Source organism: Calidris pugnax, unplaced genomic scaffold (assembly GCF_001431845.1).
Source record: "Calidris pugnax isolate Ruff unplaced genomic scaffold, ASM143184v1 scaffold148, whole genome shotgun sequence".
Taxonomy (NCBI): domain Eukaryota; kingdom Metazoa; phylum Chordata; class Aves; order Charadriiformes; family Scolopacidae; genus Calidris; species Calidris pugnax.
In genome coordinates, this window is record NW_015090926.1 from 4,404,106 (window position 1) to 4,419,673 (window position 15,568).

The 15,568-nt window shown below is 39.3% G+C and overlaps 1 protein-coding gene across 1 annotated transcript; it reads right to left on the minus strand.

The window, feature by feature from the left end:
- Positions 1 to 4,036: 4,036 nt before the first annotated feature.
- On the minus strand, positions 4,037 to 11,245 carry LOC106893486 (chromosome unknown open reading frame, human C5orf30). The gene is made up of 2 exons (XM_014951507.1): positions 9,174 to 11,245; positions 4,037 to 6,437 (listed from the first exon to the last, which is right to left on the minus strand). Exon 2 carries the CDS (start codon positions 6,414 to 6,416, stop codon positions 5,793 to 5,795), a length of 624 nt encoding a protein of 207 aa, XP_014806993.1. The 5' UTR covers positions 6,417 to 6,437; positions 9,174 to 11,245; the 3' UTR covers positions 4,037 to 5,792.
- Positions 11,246 to 15,568: the final 4,323 nt, after the last annotated feature.

Genomic DNA, 15,568 nt, shown 5'->3' on the forward strand with positions numbered 1-15,568 from the left:
GTTTAGATTGGATATTAAAAAAAATTTCTTCACCAAAAGTGTTATCAAGAATTGGAACAGGATGCCCAGGGAAGTGATTGATTCACCATCCCTGGAGGTATTCACCAGATGTGTAGATGAGGGACTTAGGGACAAGGTTTAGTGGTGGACTTGGCAGTGTTAGGTTTATGGTTGGACTTGAACTTAAAAGTCTTTTCCAATTGTTTCTTTGCTGAGTTTGCAGTTCTATTTCAAAGATATTAAATAAATAGGATTGCTACCCTTTACGTGGAAGTTTATCTACCATTTTAGTTGATACTCCCATCAGCATTTCTTCCTTTATTTTTCCAATTATCTCTTTACCAAAACTAATTCTGAAATAATATCAGCTGAACATTGAAACACTGATAAAAATTAGAGAACCAAATTCTACAGAAAACATTAATATAGACAGATAGGTAGAAATCTTGCATGCAGTCAGTTGCTTGTAGCTGTAGCTATTCATAGAAGCATAGAACGGTTTGGGGTGGAAGGAACCTTAAAGATCCTCTAGCTCCAGCCCCCCTGCCATGGGACACCTCCCACTAGGTTACTCGAAGCCCCATCCGGGGAGGGGAGCATTTCCAGCAATGGGGCATTTCTGAAAATCTTTCCATTTTTCTTCACAAAAATTTGAAGATGTTTGCCCCAATTAAAATAAAAAGCATTAAATAGTTGAGCTAAGGCAGAAAAAATTGCATCTTACATTTAATGCATTTTTCTCCCCACTCCATCTCATTCATCTAGCTTAAAGTGCTGGTGCTCCGCCACGCAATGTTCCAGCGCACTATGACATTATCTCTCCTTCTGTACTTTTATCCATCTGTAGACTATAGTTCACACTGTGAAGCTCTATGCTGCAACATTTCTGGCCTGAAATAGACTTCTAAAAGCGTCTCAGTACCTAACACTTTTCTTGAACATTTTTTGAGTTTCTGAAAAATAGGTTAATGTAAAGCACTAGAGCGAATCATGGCTTGCTCTATTTTTCATAGGGTTCAAGCTGTTAATGCTGTTCTCAAAGTTCTTGCGTATTTTAGCACTTGTGTCTCCTTCACCTTCACAGAAAGGTCACCAGAGATTCAGCAGGCAAACGTCTAGCAAAATGGCAAAACGAAATGGGGCGATAATCCTACTGGACATCATAGTGGGTATTTATAACAGAATACATAAAGAAGCTCGAAGCTTTTTTTAAGGAGGATGTAAGACAGACTGGGTGTTGAAACATAATGGTAATGTTCCCTCCCTTCAGCCATCCCACAAAAACGCACAAGATGAGGTTTAGTGCTTACACCACTGCAGCAGCAGGATCTCAACCGCTGCCACCCAGAAGCAGCCAAATACAGCAACCAACGGCAGCTTCTGAGGGAGTAGCATCATTAAGAATGATCCCTGTTGTTATACATAGGGGGAGAATAAAGTGGTTGTTGACTGGTGGAAGTCATCACTCTGATGCAATGAAAAAAGGCTGAAGAATTGCTTAATAATGATCCCTGAGACACAAGAGACTTATTTTTTTTAATGAATCTGTGATGCTTTATAGGTCCGTTATCAGCATCTTGTATCAGCCTACACTCTCCCTCAGTTAAGAGTCAGCAAAAAAAACAGCTACAAAAGCAGCTCACAGAAAGATTTATATGCTTAAGTATCATATATTTAACAATGATACCCAGTTTTTTACAAGATCAGAAGCAAGTACTGCAGACAACTAGGGATCACTCTTGCTCCTTCCAAAAAAAGAAATGTTCTGTATTCTATAGAACTGAAGATAGAGCTTGATCTTCCTTTAATGCTTTTATGATGGAATAAAGAAGAGAGAGTAATAAAAAAATATTTCACTAGCAAAATCACAGGGGCAAAAAAACCCCATAATCAGTCTGAAAGTTCTTAAGGACTTGGCAAGTTGGAATTAACCTCTGGCTAAAAAAAATATGGCATGATACAGCCAAAAAAACCCCCCAAAACCCACCCACCAAAACCAATAATCCAAACATTATTAAGTGTGCTCTTCTGAGGATCTATCAGACACATGTTTTTGCCACTCTTACAGTGTTCAGTGTAATCAGTTATCGTGGAAACTGATGTCTTGATAAATCAAAAAACTGAAAACCACTCAGGCAAATAGTCCCAAAAAGAATCACTACCAAAACTGTATTTGCCAAATACTCAGACATCATGCAAAGAAACAGACACTGTTAGCTGCCAAGCTTTACATTGTGTTTAAAGCTACTAGCAGTGTTATAAATCTACATTTTTCAGCTTTAGATCTGCATTTTCCCTACAACAGCTTAACAACTTAGTTACATTTCTGTAATTAGCCTTCCTTGGCTTATTTCTTCTAGTTTTCTTCTGCTTATATTCCCACTGAAGAGCATTTTTTCTAGTGTTTCTTTTGAGCACACATTCCTCTTTAAGATATTTAGCATTAATAAATGACTTCAGCCAGACCACCCTGCCAGACATCCAGAACAGCAAAATTTGGTTATGTTGGAAAAATCTCTGTCTGATTTCTTGGTACCAGTGAAAGAGTTAAAAACAACAGTTATGTTATCCATTAACAATTCTTTGGCTTAGTCTACATTATAGGTAGTAGCTCCTATAGTACTTTATTTCCTACATTCATTTTATCCATAGAACTTGACATTAGCTTAGTATTCACCTCAGGACTTTTATTTTTTTAACTGATTCCTGTCTTTTACCAAATGAAAACATAAGCCACTTAGGTTCTTTCAGACCACAGTTTTGTGTTCTTGATATCTTTCTCATTTTTTTTCAAAAGCAAATTATACAGCTTGAAATCACCTAGCTTTACTGAAACTAATCAGGTGATAATTCAGCAGATATTGTAGACTTTGGAAGTTTTTTATGCAGCTTATAGACTTTCTGCTCTTCTCCTGTAATTTTTCTTTAAAATTATGCTGTCCTCTTATTTGCCCACAAAATAATGAAATTATTTATGCAAAAAAAAACCCAAACCCAAACACCACATCCAGAAGAGGAGCTTTAGAAAATTCTAAAAGTTTGTCTGTTACTTATTTTGCAATACTGTTGAGTAGCCCTAGTCTGCAATTAACAATCCTCACTACAGTAAACATGCTCAGCAGAATAGAGATCACCCCCCAAGAGAACTGAGTGTAAATCAGAATACAATGGATGGACAAAGAGAAGGTAAAGGAAATCATAAGGTCAGTTAGCTACTGTGTACAGCTGTAAATAAAAACCACAACACAGCAGGACAGGAATAGTTAAGAGTTCCTAATAAAGAATGGATTTCATACCCATCCGGTTTTGGTATGTTTTTCAAAAACGCCAGCAGCATGCCTGAACTTCAGATCTGCCTCAATAACCTAGCTTACACATTTGTACTTGATTTCACATCTGCTGTTATGTTGACTCCAGACCATCTGTTAATGGTCTGTTAAACTGATGATTTGTGTTACTACTGTATCATTTCTCCCTTTACTCCTTAAATTCATTTAATCCTCTGGAAGACACCAAAAGCCAACATGGAACCATTATTTTTCCCTTTTTCTTTTTTTTCTTTGAATTTATTATAAGAACAGCAAGAACTTACTTCGAAAGGTCACTCATCCCAGATACAAGTTCTCATATAGAACATTACACATTAAACTTGGAAAGCACTGGGCTCTCAAATAAGAATATGCTTCGAGAGCTGTGAACGCGTATGAGTTAAGCAAACAATATTACCATGTGTAAGCACTTTCACAAGCAAATCATCAAATGGATAAAGTACTAACACATTTTTTGTATTTGAGCTTTGCTAGATAGTCATCAATCTCTCTATTAGTGTAGCTATACAACTATGGCACAGGATGACACTAGAAACAAACACAAAATATTAATAATTGCATGGCCCATTTCCTGCAACAAAGTAACAGACCTAAGCGTCTATTTCATAGAGGTCCAAGATTTAAAGTTGTTCTTAAATGATCCCTGGTCTAAAATTATATTTTTAAAATGTCCTCTTTCCTACACAGCAAAAGACTCCACAACGATAGGCGTTTATATCACCCTTTTTATTTTTCAGCCAGAAATACAGTTTCATAGGGTATTTCAATAAACAGTGGTGTTTATTCCTTAAAAACAAAATCCCCATCTCTTTGGCATCTAACCATATTCTGTTTTTCAAACTAAAGACTATTTTTTTTTACTTTCAAGGTCATTGTTCAATACATTAAATTTACACAGGTGTAGTTAAGTTTTAAAAACACACATCGGTTTGTTCCAAAGATCCTAATAAAACTAAAAAAAGATAACCAAACCAGAAAAAATGCAGACCACTGGGCTGCCTTCATTTACAACTGTGGAGTAAGTGACAGAATGAGAACTCCATTTTCCACAGTGCATGCACTAACTAGTGCTTCCTATTCATCATGAATGATACACAAACAAAATCTTAATTCTACCAGAAACAACTGATCAAATAATTTATGTTTCAAAACAACGTAATCTTATTTTTAACTTCTTCTGCAGAGGTCATCAGCCAAAACTATGTTACACGCTGCTTCAGTAAAAGATTGCAACTAAAAAAAAAACCAAGTCTAAAAACTATTATTCATTTGTAAACATAAGTTACTAAAATGTTTTGACTACATCCAGGAATACAGCTGTCAAAACGGCATTAGATGCCATGTTTGGATAAAAAATTCTTAAGTAACAAAAGTAAGCCAGTGTATCCAATCTACTCTGTTGAATAATCCAGGATCATCTCTTCAATGCTGATACAGAAATACTTCACTTGCACTCCATCAAAAAAAAAAAAAAAAAAATCCAGATCTCAAGTGTTCAGTGCCTCAAATCAACTGAATCTCCAAAGCAATACTACAGTTATTTTTCACCTTCTGTTACCATACATACAGAAATAATGAATTAAAATAAAAAATATTACTAACATACCAATGCACACATCCCAGTCTATTTATTGGAATCTGCAGTGAAACCTTGTTTGTGTCAAGACAATGTAAAAAGCAAATCCCACTAACAAAAAATATCTTCACTCCCCAAAAGATTCATTTTTAATAACCCAAATACTTATCCTGAACAAGTTTTACAGAACAGAGGAGGCAAAGCAATTACTTCCATGCAGAAACTAAAAAAATAATTTAGTAGGATTCAAGTAGCAAAGGTTTGTTTTATGAGTGAATCTCCCCCTCATCACCAGTGCAAGCACAGTTTGAAAATGTTAAATAAACTTAGGGTTAATAAAACCCTAAATAGCAAGTGATCCAGTTTAGCCGAGCTCACTTTCCTCTCCATGATGTAAAAAAATAATACATACATTTTACTGTAGAATACAGAAATAAAAAATAAAACCAGAAAACCTCCTAAACTTTAATACTTATCCAAGAGCAGTTTCTAACATCAAGCCAAAATTAGCAACAACCAAGCAGACATCACCAATTTTTCAGTGTTAAAATACTGTAAATGCTAGATCTAACTGTACAAAAAAAAAAACCCGAACAAACCCAAAGCCAAAAATCAAAAGCTTCTTTTTTTGTTATAAGGTGTCCCGAGAAATATCCACCAGTTGCAGCCAAATTTGCATCAGAAGCTCCTTGCCCAGGAAAGATTTCTCCCTCCAAGTATTTGTATCACATTGCATTGCGAAAATTCTATTCAAATAAATTACCTTCCAATATCATTTAGGTGATACAGCCACCTACAATGTGGACGGCCACATACAGAGTACAACAGTGGATTTTTGCAGCAACAGAGAAATAATCAGAAATTTGTTCTAAACTTGAGATGATAATTCATGTGTTATTTCTTGCAAACATACGGTCCCCTCTAAGGGTAAGGTGTTGGAGTTGGTATTGTAGCACTTCTGTGTCAGCAGGTTCCTTAATGCTCATTTTGTCTAAATTGAGGTAGTCCAGGGATTTTGAATGAGCCCTTTTACCTTTTAAAAGGCAAAGAGGCAGGGGACCATGAAGTGCTTTATAAGGTTCATATGGTAAAGCCTTAGTGCATTTATCCCCTGAGCTGGGCATCCGTCTCCTCCTCCTTCCATTTACTGCTGGGATCTCATATGGCTGATAGTACCTACTCCTAGTTTTGTACAAACGGGAGGAACGGGTAAGTCCTGAATCAACCTGTTTGGAGCACAAGTTTGGCCCAGATTCCCCTTTATTCTCTTCACTTCCCGTACACTTCTGGGCTAACTTTAGCAGCTCCTCTCCGGTCGTGAAGCCAACCAGGTAGTTAGAATCCATGTGGAGGATCTGATAGCCCGCAACTGTCCGTCGCATCGGTGAGCAGGGGGTACTGGAGCAGCGGGGCTTCTCTGCTTCCATCCTGCCCGCAGGACTCACCTCTGCAAGAGGCACAGGGAGGGTGGACAGGGTAGTTCTGGACTCTCCATTGATGTCAACTTCCATTTTAAACACAACGCTATCTTCCTAAAAATAAAACAGAGCTTGATCAGAAATAGAGCCTTTATGCAACAGAAGGAGTTGAGAGAAGACTGCAGAAATGAGATTTTGTATCCCCCAGAAGTCATGACTGGTACTTCTCTGTTCAGCCTTGTCTTACGCTCTGCAGGGTGTCAAACAAACAAAACAAAATGATCACCAAATGATCGCCTTTTAAAATTATCCTAGGTGGTTTTTTTTAACAAAAGATACCATAAATATACTCCTGATATTCTTAAGCATTAAAAGCATTATTCAGCATTGTACACAAAAAAGAAGCATCTTTCCAGCCCATTTTTTTCTTCCTTTTAGTCCATTTAATTCCTTATAGCCCATTTCCTCTGAGGCCATCTAGCTCCACATCCACTAGCACATCCACAGCAATTTCTCCCATATTCAGCTGTGTATTTGACAATTATATCCGTAAACAAAGCTTTTAAAAAAATGTTTCTAACAGCTACTACCTTAGTCAGGCACAACGATGAGCCAGACCTGATCTATTGAGGGTACTGCAATGCTTTCCTCTTCCAGAAGTGAAGATAGCTTGCTTTAGATTCAAAGAATGGCATCCTGGCTGTTCAACAGCTCTCTTTGCGGCTCATCAGCAAATCCCTCACAAAAAATCCCTATCGTCCTATTCACAACCAACCTAACAAACTCACACTATTTTATCCTAATGTATTTCTAACAAAGGAAACAGTATACTAGCATTTAATTAACATAGCATAAGACTCTTAAAAGCATCTTAAGAATAACCAATATTCTGAATTCTATGTTTATTTGGTTTTCTATTTCTTTTGGAAACAGACTATTTTGCTGTCACCTTTTATCCCTCACAACTATTCCAAATACATCGTTTGGTGCCTTTACAGATACAACTGTCTGCCATAAGCTATTACCATCTCTAACGTGGAAAGATAAGGTCAAGATCACAGCAAGTATACACCAGGGCATGACAGAACACAGAGAAGTCTTAACTCTTTTTAATTCTTTGTTTTCAGGACCATCACACCATTACGGTGAGACAACTAACAAAACTCACAAAAAAGAAAGGACACATCTGTTTCCAAATCCATGTCAGCCTTCACTGTCAGCCTCACCTCTGCTCTAAACAGAGGCTAATGGCTCTCAAGCCAATATAGTTGACAAAAAATTCTGCATAGATTTGTAATCTTTAAAGGAAATGAGACTCAAAGTAGAAAGGAAAGTTAGTATGCAAATGTCAAGCAGGAATGCAATTCTGAATTTCATTACAGGTGACTGTAAACCACATTCAGTAATGCTGCACAAATGAGACTGACTTAAAACATGCTCTTGTATGTTTGTGAACTTTTAAAGTTGCTACTTGCAGCCATTCTGAGGCTTAGGAGGTCACAGGCTGAGTAGCAAAGATGCAACAAACAAGGGAATACTTTATTCAAACTTCTGCAACTAGACACCCCCAAAAATCCCAGCAAGATCAATCTCTATTCACTTGTCTTAAAATAAGAGGGAAAGCTGTGTGCAGATCTAACTTGCAGAAGAAAATCATCTAGCCTCATGCAAAATTTAAGCCTACCTTGTTTCTGTCCATGGACTGCGAAGGAGTGTAAATAATGTTCCCATCTCTGCTTTCCTGCTTAGTCTCAAATCAACCTGTTGCTCCCTATGCCAATAAACTAGGAGTAAACAAAATCCCCACTGTTTTGATGAAGAGGATTTTATTTACCATGGACAGACTTCTATTACAAGAGGCTATTACTAATGGTCCTTTAGCCTTAAATGTCCTTTTTCAGGTCTCACAATCGTGGTTTTGTATAGCATAACTTTTACAGATACACTTCATCTAGTCAGCTTTTAAGCATTCTGAATTTAACAATACAGGTAACACAGCAAAAGCTAAATAAAGAATTAAAATACTGAAGCAAATGAAACACCAAAATTTTCCACTGAAAAAACCAGCCACATCAAATTGAAGAATATTGTCCATTATACTTAACTGACTTTAAAATATATTTATGCAGTCAATTAAAACTTTCAGAATAGAAGCAGCTGTTGTTTCCTACTTTAGCACCACATCTAGCAGAGAGACAGTAACTATGGTAGGTTCCAGCCACTGAGTTAAAGGTATTCATGACAATTCTTTAAATAAAAATTAAGTCCCTGCATCATCAGGACCCATGGTTACTGGAGGCATCACACAGAAAAATTTTGGGTTACAACTTTTGTCTCCACTGCAGTCTTAGCCAAGAAACCTAAATTTACTTAGCTGTTACTGTTCTTTTAATTCCTGATTTTTACCCTGCAGTTCAGAAATCTTTCCAGTAAATCTTCCAGAATGACAACCCGTTCTACTAGAAAGCTGAAATGATGCTAGAAAAAGTACGAGCAAGTGCTAGAAAAAGTATAGATAAAACAGTCATGCAGCAAGGTTAGAAATGAATCATTATCTACTCACATATAAACAGCAACAACAAAAAAAAACCCACCAAACCCAACAATCACTTGCCAGAGCAATACGTGCGCTCAGGAAATGGAGGAAGAGACGTTTTTATGCACTTTTTGAGTTAAAAAAGCCTTGAGAACTTGAAAGCAACACAAAGGCTCTTCCCAGAACACAGATTTTGTAATTAATTTACTTCTGTTTGAAAGAAATGTGTGCCCTGGTAACAAAAAAGCAATCAACTTTGAAGAGCAACTGCAAGCAGGAGAGAAAGAGGCAGGAGTTCATTCCCGTACAATTACCCCTCACTGGCTGAAAACAGCACAAAGGAAAATCAGAGCAGAGAAGCCTTCAAGTCAGCAAGCTCCAGCCTACTACTTCAGCCTGAAACTGCAGAACTTCCATTTCTGTGCTGCAGTGTGAAGAACAGCCCTAAAACCAAGAAATCCGACAGACACTCAAAAGCAACAGTAGCATCAGAAGCTGGTGCCATAAACATCTGAAGCTCAAGGGAAGAGCACTGCTAGCTGGTGAGAGGAATGACTGGCCAGCTCCACAGGCAGAAGTCCAAAACTCAGCATCTATGTGTTCAGCTGTTCTTTTCCAAGACTTTTAATGTGAGTTAGTCAAGCTGCCATATGGCTTCAACATGCTTTGTCTCCTTATCTGGCAAAAAAAGATAGAGAAACAGTATTTAGATGACTTCTATAAAAAAAAAAACTTTTGAGAGACTCATAGTATCTGCGAGCGTGGATACCATTACCTACAAACACACACTTAAAAATTTTAGACTGCATTTTCAGGCCATTTCTGCAGTTATAAGGCATTAGATGACCACTATCATGTTCATTGCTGTGTAGGGGTGTAAGCCCATCAGTAATTCTCAGCATCAATTACAATACTAAATAAACCCAGTACTTCAGTTTAAAAGTAGTGATCTTACTTCAGATCACAGCTACCTTGTCTTTTTGCTTCTCAACCAGAATTACAACAGTGACACCAATTCAAGACAATTTATAATTAAAGATGTACTACAGAATCAAAACAAGAAGAGAAACAAGATGGCTTTGTTTGTTTTGCTGCTGCTTCACATAAAAAAAAAAAAAGTATGGCACATTAAAAAGTATGGAAAGTAACTGAAAATAACAGTTACAAGATTCACCAATACACATCAGAAGTGCTTCCAGAACACAATTCACTCCATTAAGATTTTATCGATCCTCTTTATATTATAAAGCAGGCTCTGCATATAAACTAATCCAACTCAATCCAGCTAAATATTGAGTAAATTGTCTAAAACACAGAGAAAAAGAATAATGAATAGAAATACTAGGTAACTACTACAAATTGTTATATTACTTCAAAGAACATATTCATGTGCTTGGGATAGCTCTTAGAGAGTAAAAACATCGAAACCTTCACATTTTGCAAATATAAAGGCTCTCCAAATACTGAATGTTTCTCAAAGGTGTTAGATACACAATGATGTCTAACATTACACCACGCTACTATACACACTGTAGATCATTTGTTGTTGGAACGACCTCCCCTATATGCTCTTACTGGACTCAGTGACATCTTTTTGCTTGGTTTCCCCCCTGCCCCGATCATTTGTTAAATGTATTACTGTCTTTCTAAGAAGAGAAGTGTGACTGAAAAAAATACCACCTTTAATTACTCAATATTCAAAGAAGACTAAGAGGGGTTTCCCTTGACACTCCTATGCTTTGTAGAAAGTCTGCATTATTTTGAAACCATCACAACAAGTTGCTCTTGGCAAAAGAACTGGTTCTCTGTAGACTGATATTTCCATTGTTACCTATCTTCTCAACTAGAATATGAACTGATTTGAGAAGATGCCTTTCTTTTAGGAAAAGCATTAAATCTGTCCATCCAACTACTGCCTGCAAGTAGTAGCATTTGTTAAGAAACACAAAGAAACACAAGAAGCATCACTGGCAAAATGCTCGTAATTGCAATACGCAGATAACAGAACGGAAAGAAGGCAGAAGACTCAGTGATACCAACTCTGTACAGAGTCAGCCATATTGCACAGGGTTATCAAGCCAGTTTTGACACTTCCCCTTCTCTGTGCTGCCATTACTTAATATATATAATGCACTTAAAGGATACAATGGTTGTCTATCAAACATCAGGAGTAAGTAAGGTCACCCAGCACACATGAAGTACATGTAAGGCAAGCACACATTTTTAATTATTTTAATAGTTTCTGTGAAGGGTAAGAGTAAGGTCTACATCTTCCCCCTTGCAGTCTGAAAAGAAAAAAAATCACATACATGTAGTATGCACTCCTGGAAATTCCATCTTGTTTCTCTGTCACTAAAATACACTGTTGGAATTAGGTACTTACAAAGTTTTCTAAAAATAATTACTTCCAGTCTGCAACTAAAGAAAGCAAAATATTTAGTTGAGAGGGAAAAGATCAAGCTAAAATTCAGCTATAAACAAGTATGCACAAAGGTGTCAGATTTTTTTTTTTTCCTAGAGCTGGAGCAGCTAGGCCATAGACTTTGAGATGTATGCAGCTGGTAGGTTCTTCCACCACAAGCTGGTGATAGCACCGCATGTATTGCCAGAGCCAGATGGTTGCTTTCAGCCATACTCTTTACCTTCAGCTGAAGGGACTTAGACTAATGTTGCTTCACCACGCTCTTCAAGGTCCTCTATAATAGTTGTGTTATGCTTTACAGACTGACACCATGTTTGTAGAGACAAAAAAGAAAATTAAAAATCACAGAGTACATGAAAGGTATCAATACAATCTACACAAATTTTTCACCCACTCTTGCTGTTCCTTAGGAGAAATTCCAAACTACTCTAAGCTAAAGAAAAAGAGAATGGTGGTAATATTAAATTGTTGCATCACATTAAACAACATTCAGATGGCGTAAGAGCAAAGTTTAGCAAAGACTTTTTCTCAAAATTACATGCAAGAACATGAAATTACGCATAAAGCCTACGTTAAGCCTTAAGAAAACAGATTAATGGATATTACTGAATTAATAAAGCCAGTGCAGTAACTTCAGGATGTGATGCAAAACAACAGTCCACAAAACCACCAGCAAAAATCACAACTACAGAATAGTGTGGTGGTGGTGGGAGATTCTTCTTAACAGGTGAAGTATTAAGCCCTTCAGCAATCCAATATACTGGACAATAAATACCACAAGGCTTATACAGAACAAGAAATTATTAAATGTTTTGCAAAAGAAGATTAACTAAATTTCTAATACTATGTTCCTACTGCAAAAAGCAAGAACTACTTAACCAGTTTGTTAATAATTGTTATTAATGCAGCTTTAAACAAACAACAATTACAATCCAGGAAACTAGTTTTAAAAATGAGGAGAATCACAAATGAGTTACTGAGGAGCTACAACTGGCAACTCCAGCAACTGGCTCAGACCAGATCAGCATGACAGAGCATACAATTTACACAGAAAAAGAGACAGATGGAATTTCAAGAGTCGGTCCAGGCTAATGAATTTTGTATGAGCAGACTTAGCAAGCAGGGAAACTAAAAGAAAATGGTGGGAAAAAAGGCCGTTTAACTTCTAACATCTCTTTGCCCGGCAATATTAAATGCAAGTGTTTAACAGAGGCTAACTTTTCTGAAATATTTAGAGCCCTTTTAAATAAACAATGTTATTTCCTTGCTGGATAGAATCAGGGATGAACATTTCCCCCTCACTCCATCAGTAAACTGATGCTCCTGGACAGCATAAAGATAGCTGTTTACCAACATTACCCATCAAAAGATGAAACAGTGAGGCACGTGTAAAAATGCTGATGCAACTTGTAAAATAAATAACTTTTATTCTTTTGCTAGTTAGTAAGTTAAAAGGAATGTTTTCTTTGTAATTGCATTTTATTTCTCTGCATTTTTGATTTTCATCTTTTCACCAAGCAAAATCTAAGTTTCATTTTCAAAGTCCTCTCCAGTTTCAGGTTGGCCCACTTGGACAAAAACAACAAAAAACCATCCCACAACCTGACTTGTCAACAAAAACTAGCATGTCTTTTTAAAAACACAGGGGAAAAAAAAAAAGCAGGGTTTTAAAATTATGACAGATCTCACTGAATACTGATTTTTGTCTTTAAAAACCAACATGCTAATGGGAGTAAGGGTCTCCATTGCTTTTGTGTCAGACAAGAAATGCATACTTGGTAGTACCCTATATCACCAGGTCTGAAAATACAGCTCTGCAGATATTATTTTGAAACTATCGATTTAAATCATAACAATATTATATTCAGCCTTTGACTAGGAACAGCTATTCGAAGAAAGGTACTAGTTAAAACTAAGACTACTCAAAGGTATCAGGAAAAATATGTTTCATCAATGCAATTTAGGGTTTTTTGGTTTTCTTTTTTAACTGAAGCACTTTAAATGACTGGTTCTTTGTCTTAACTTGATGCAATCTGCAGCAGCTATTACGTGTTTGTTGGAAAGGTGTCTCATTCACTTACACTATCCACAAATCCTAAAGGTCACTTCCTCAATCTTACTAGAGTTATGTATATAATGGCTTTAAAGTTTTGTCCTCTGCCTTCTTCCAAATGCTTCTTCCCACACTTAGATGCTACCTGAAAACAAGTGTTTGAGTGCAATGTAAGTATGGAATGAGAATTAATAAAACCCCAACAGCACAGGCAGGTACAGTAAATTTGTATTACACTTACAGCTACTGTGAACAGAAAACTTTGCCCTGGAATACTCAGTTCATCTGACTTCACCGTAACAAACTGCATTTGCATATGATTATGTATGCCTGGTCATCAAGCCAGCAGCTTAAGGCTGAAGAAGAGGAGATTATAAAGAAAGCCACGCTACGATATCAGTACTGTTACACAAGAACTTAATTTCAGTGATAGCACTGAGCCACTGCCTCTCTTTCCTCCTTTCAAAGTCACAGTGACAACCACCCTCCTCCATCTTCATTATTCTAACAAGTACTCTTCCTCGAGGGGGGAGGAGGGGAGGAAATAAATACCACCACGTAAGACAGAACATGGTTCAAAATACACCACCAGCAGCAGGGTGGTGGGAGGAGAAGCTTTCAGTAAGGGAGATGACTGGGAAAAAGCAGGAAGAAGAATCAGTGCTGCACACTTCTACTCCCCGTGGCAAAACAAGCATCGGTTCTGCAGTCCTCATTACACCCCTCCTGGAAAAGGACTCTTACTGTATCCAGGATAAGCTGTGTCCGAAGTTGGCCAACTACTGGTATGAGCAGCAAGTCCTTCACCCCAGGACAGACCCTCTCCATCACTCACACCAAGATCTGTGTAACTGCAGGCTTCTGCCACCTATTCATTTCCACGTGCAGCTATGCAATCATGGATGCACATATGTATTCTGTGATTCTGTGTACAGTGACGTACTGCCCCACTCTAGAGAGCTCACTCAGCAAAGGCACGTTCACAGAAAACATCTACCAATGCACATCATTTGCTGTTTTCTTGATCATAGGTACATTTATGTACCTATGTACACACATTTATGCCAGCTAAAATTCCTGTGTAAAACAGCATGTAAGTTAAACATACAAAAAGAAATTAAGACCTGGGACGATTTTCCTCCTTATCTGTAGAACACTCAAAAGAGCACCTCAACTGTTCAGAGATGGTCCTCCAATCTTGTTATGCAAGACAGAATTGGCAAAGCACGCCTGCCAACAAACCAAAGCAGCTTAGCAAGCTTCACACTCTGTAAAACAACATTTTACTGCGCCTTAGAGTGCACTGATACAGTCAATGAGTATCACGGATGGTACAATCTACATTTAAACAGAGCTTTGAGCCTCTGTTTACCCTTCCCCAAGCAAGATTTATTACAGAGAAATATAAAGTTACCCACAGAAAGCTGGGCACTTTCTGACTGAACAGTGGGGTCATGTTCAGGTTTAGCACCTGCCTAGGAGTACGAAGGATGGTATGGGGATGGCTGGTGGTTGCAGGCTGCACCTGAAGAGAGCTATAAACGGCCGTGAACACGGTGGAGCTGCTCAGAGATGAACCCTTGGCTTCTCCACCGTTTACCGGCGGCTGGCACAGAGAGGGCACCTGAGCAGCCCCGCCGCAGGCCCACACAACAACCCAATCCTCGGGGATCCCCTCCGCAGGCCGGTACCGGGACCGACACCCCGGGCTCCTCCCCGCCCAGCCCGACCTGCTCCGCGGACGCTCGCCCTGCGGTGCCCGCCCGGTCCCACCGCATCCCTCAAGCCGCCGCTGAGGAAAGCCCAGGGGCCGCGGGCCGGGCAGCGCGGGGTACGGCGGCCTGCGGGGAGCGCGGGGCCCGCCGCTCGCCTCACGGAGGAGGCGGGCGGGCGATGGGCGCCAGGATCTCCGCGCTGCGGAGGGAAAGCCCGTCTTGCGGGGCCGGGGCCCGGGTCCCGCCGCCACGCGGCTCCCGGGACCGCCGGGAAAGGGCAGAGGCGCCACCGCCCGCGGGAGGGCCGGGCCGCGCCGCGCCCAGCGCCTCCCGCTGACTCCCGGCCCCGGCGGCATCGCCTACCCGGCACCACCAACGCCGGCCGCCCCTCAGCCCCACTGCACGGCACCGCCGGGCGCCGGCCCGGAGCCTCTCCCGCCCTACGGCCCCTCCCTGGGCCCACCCGCCGCCCCTGCTCCAGTACCCGCTCCGTGAGGCGCGGGCAGGGCCCAAGGCCGC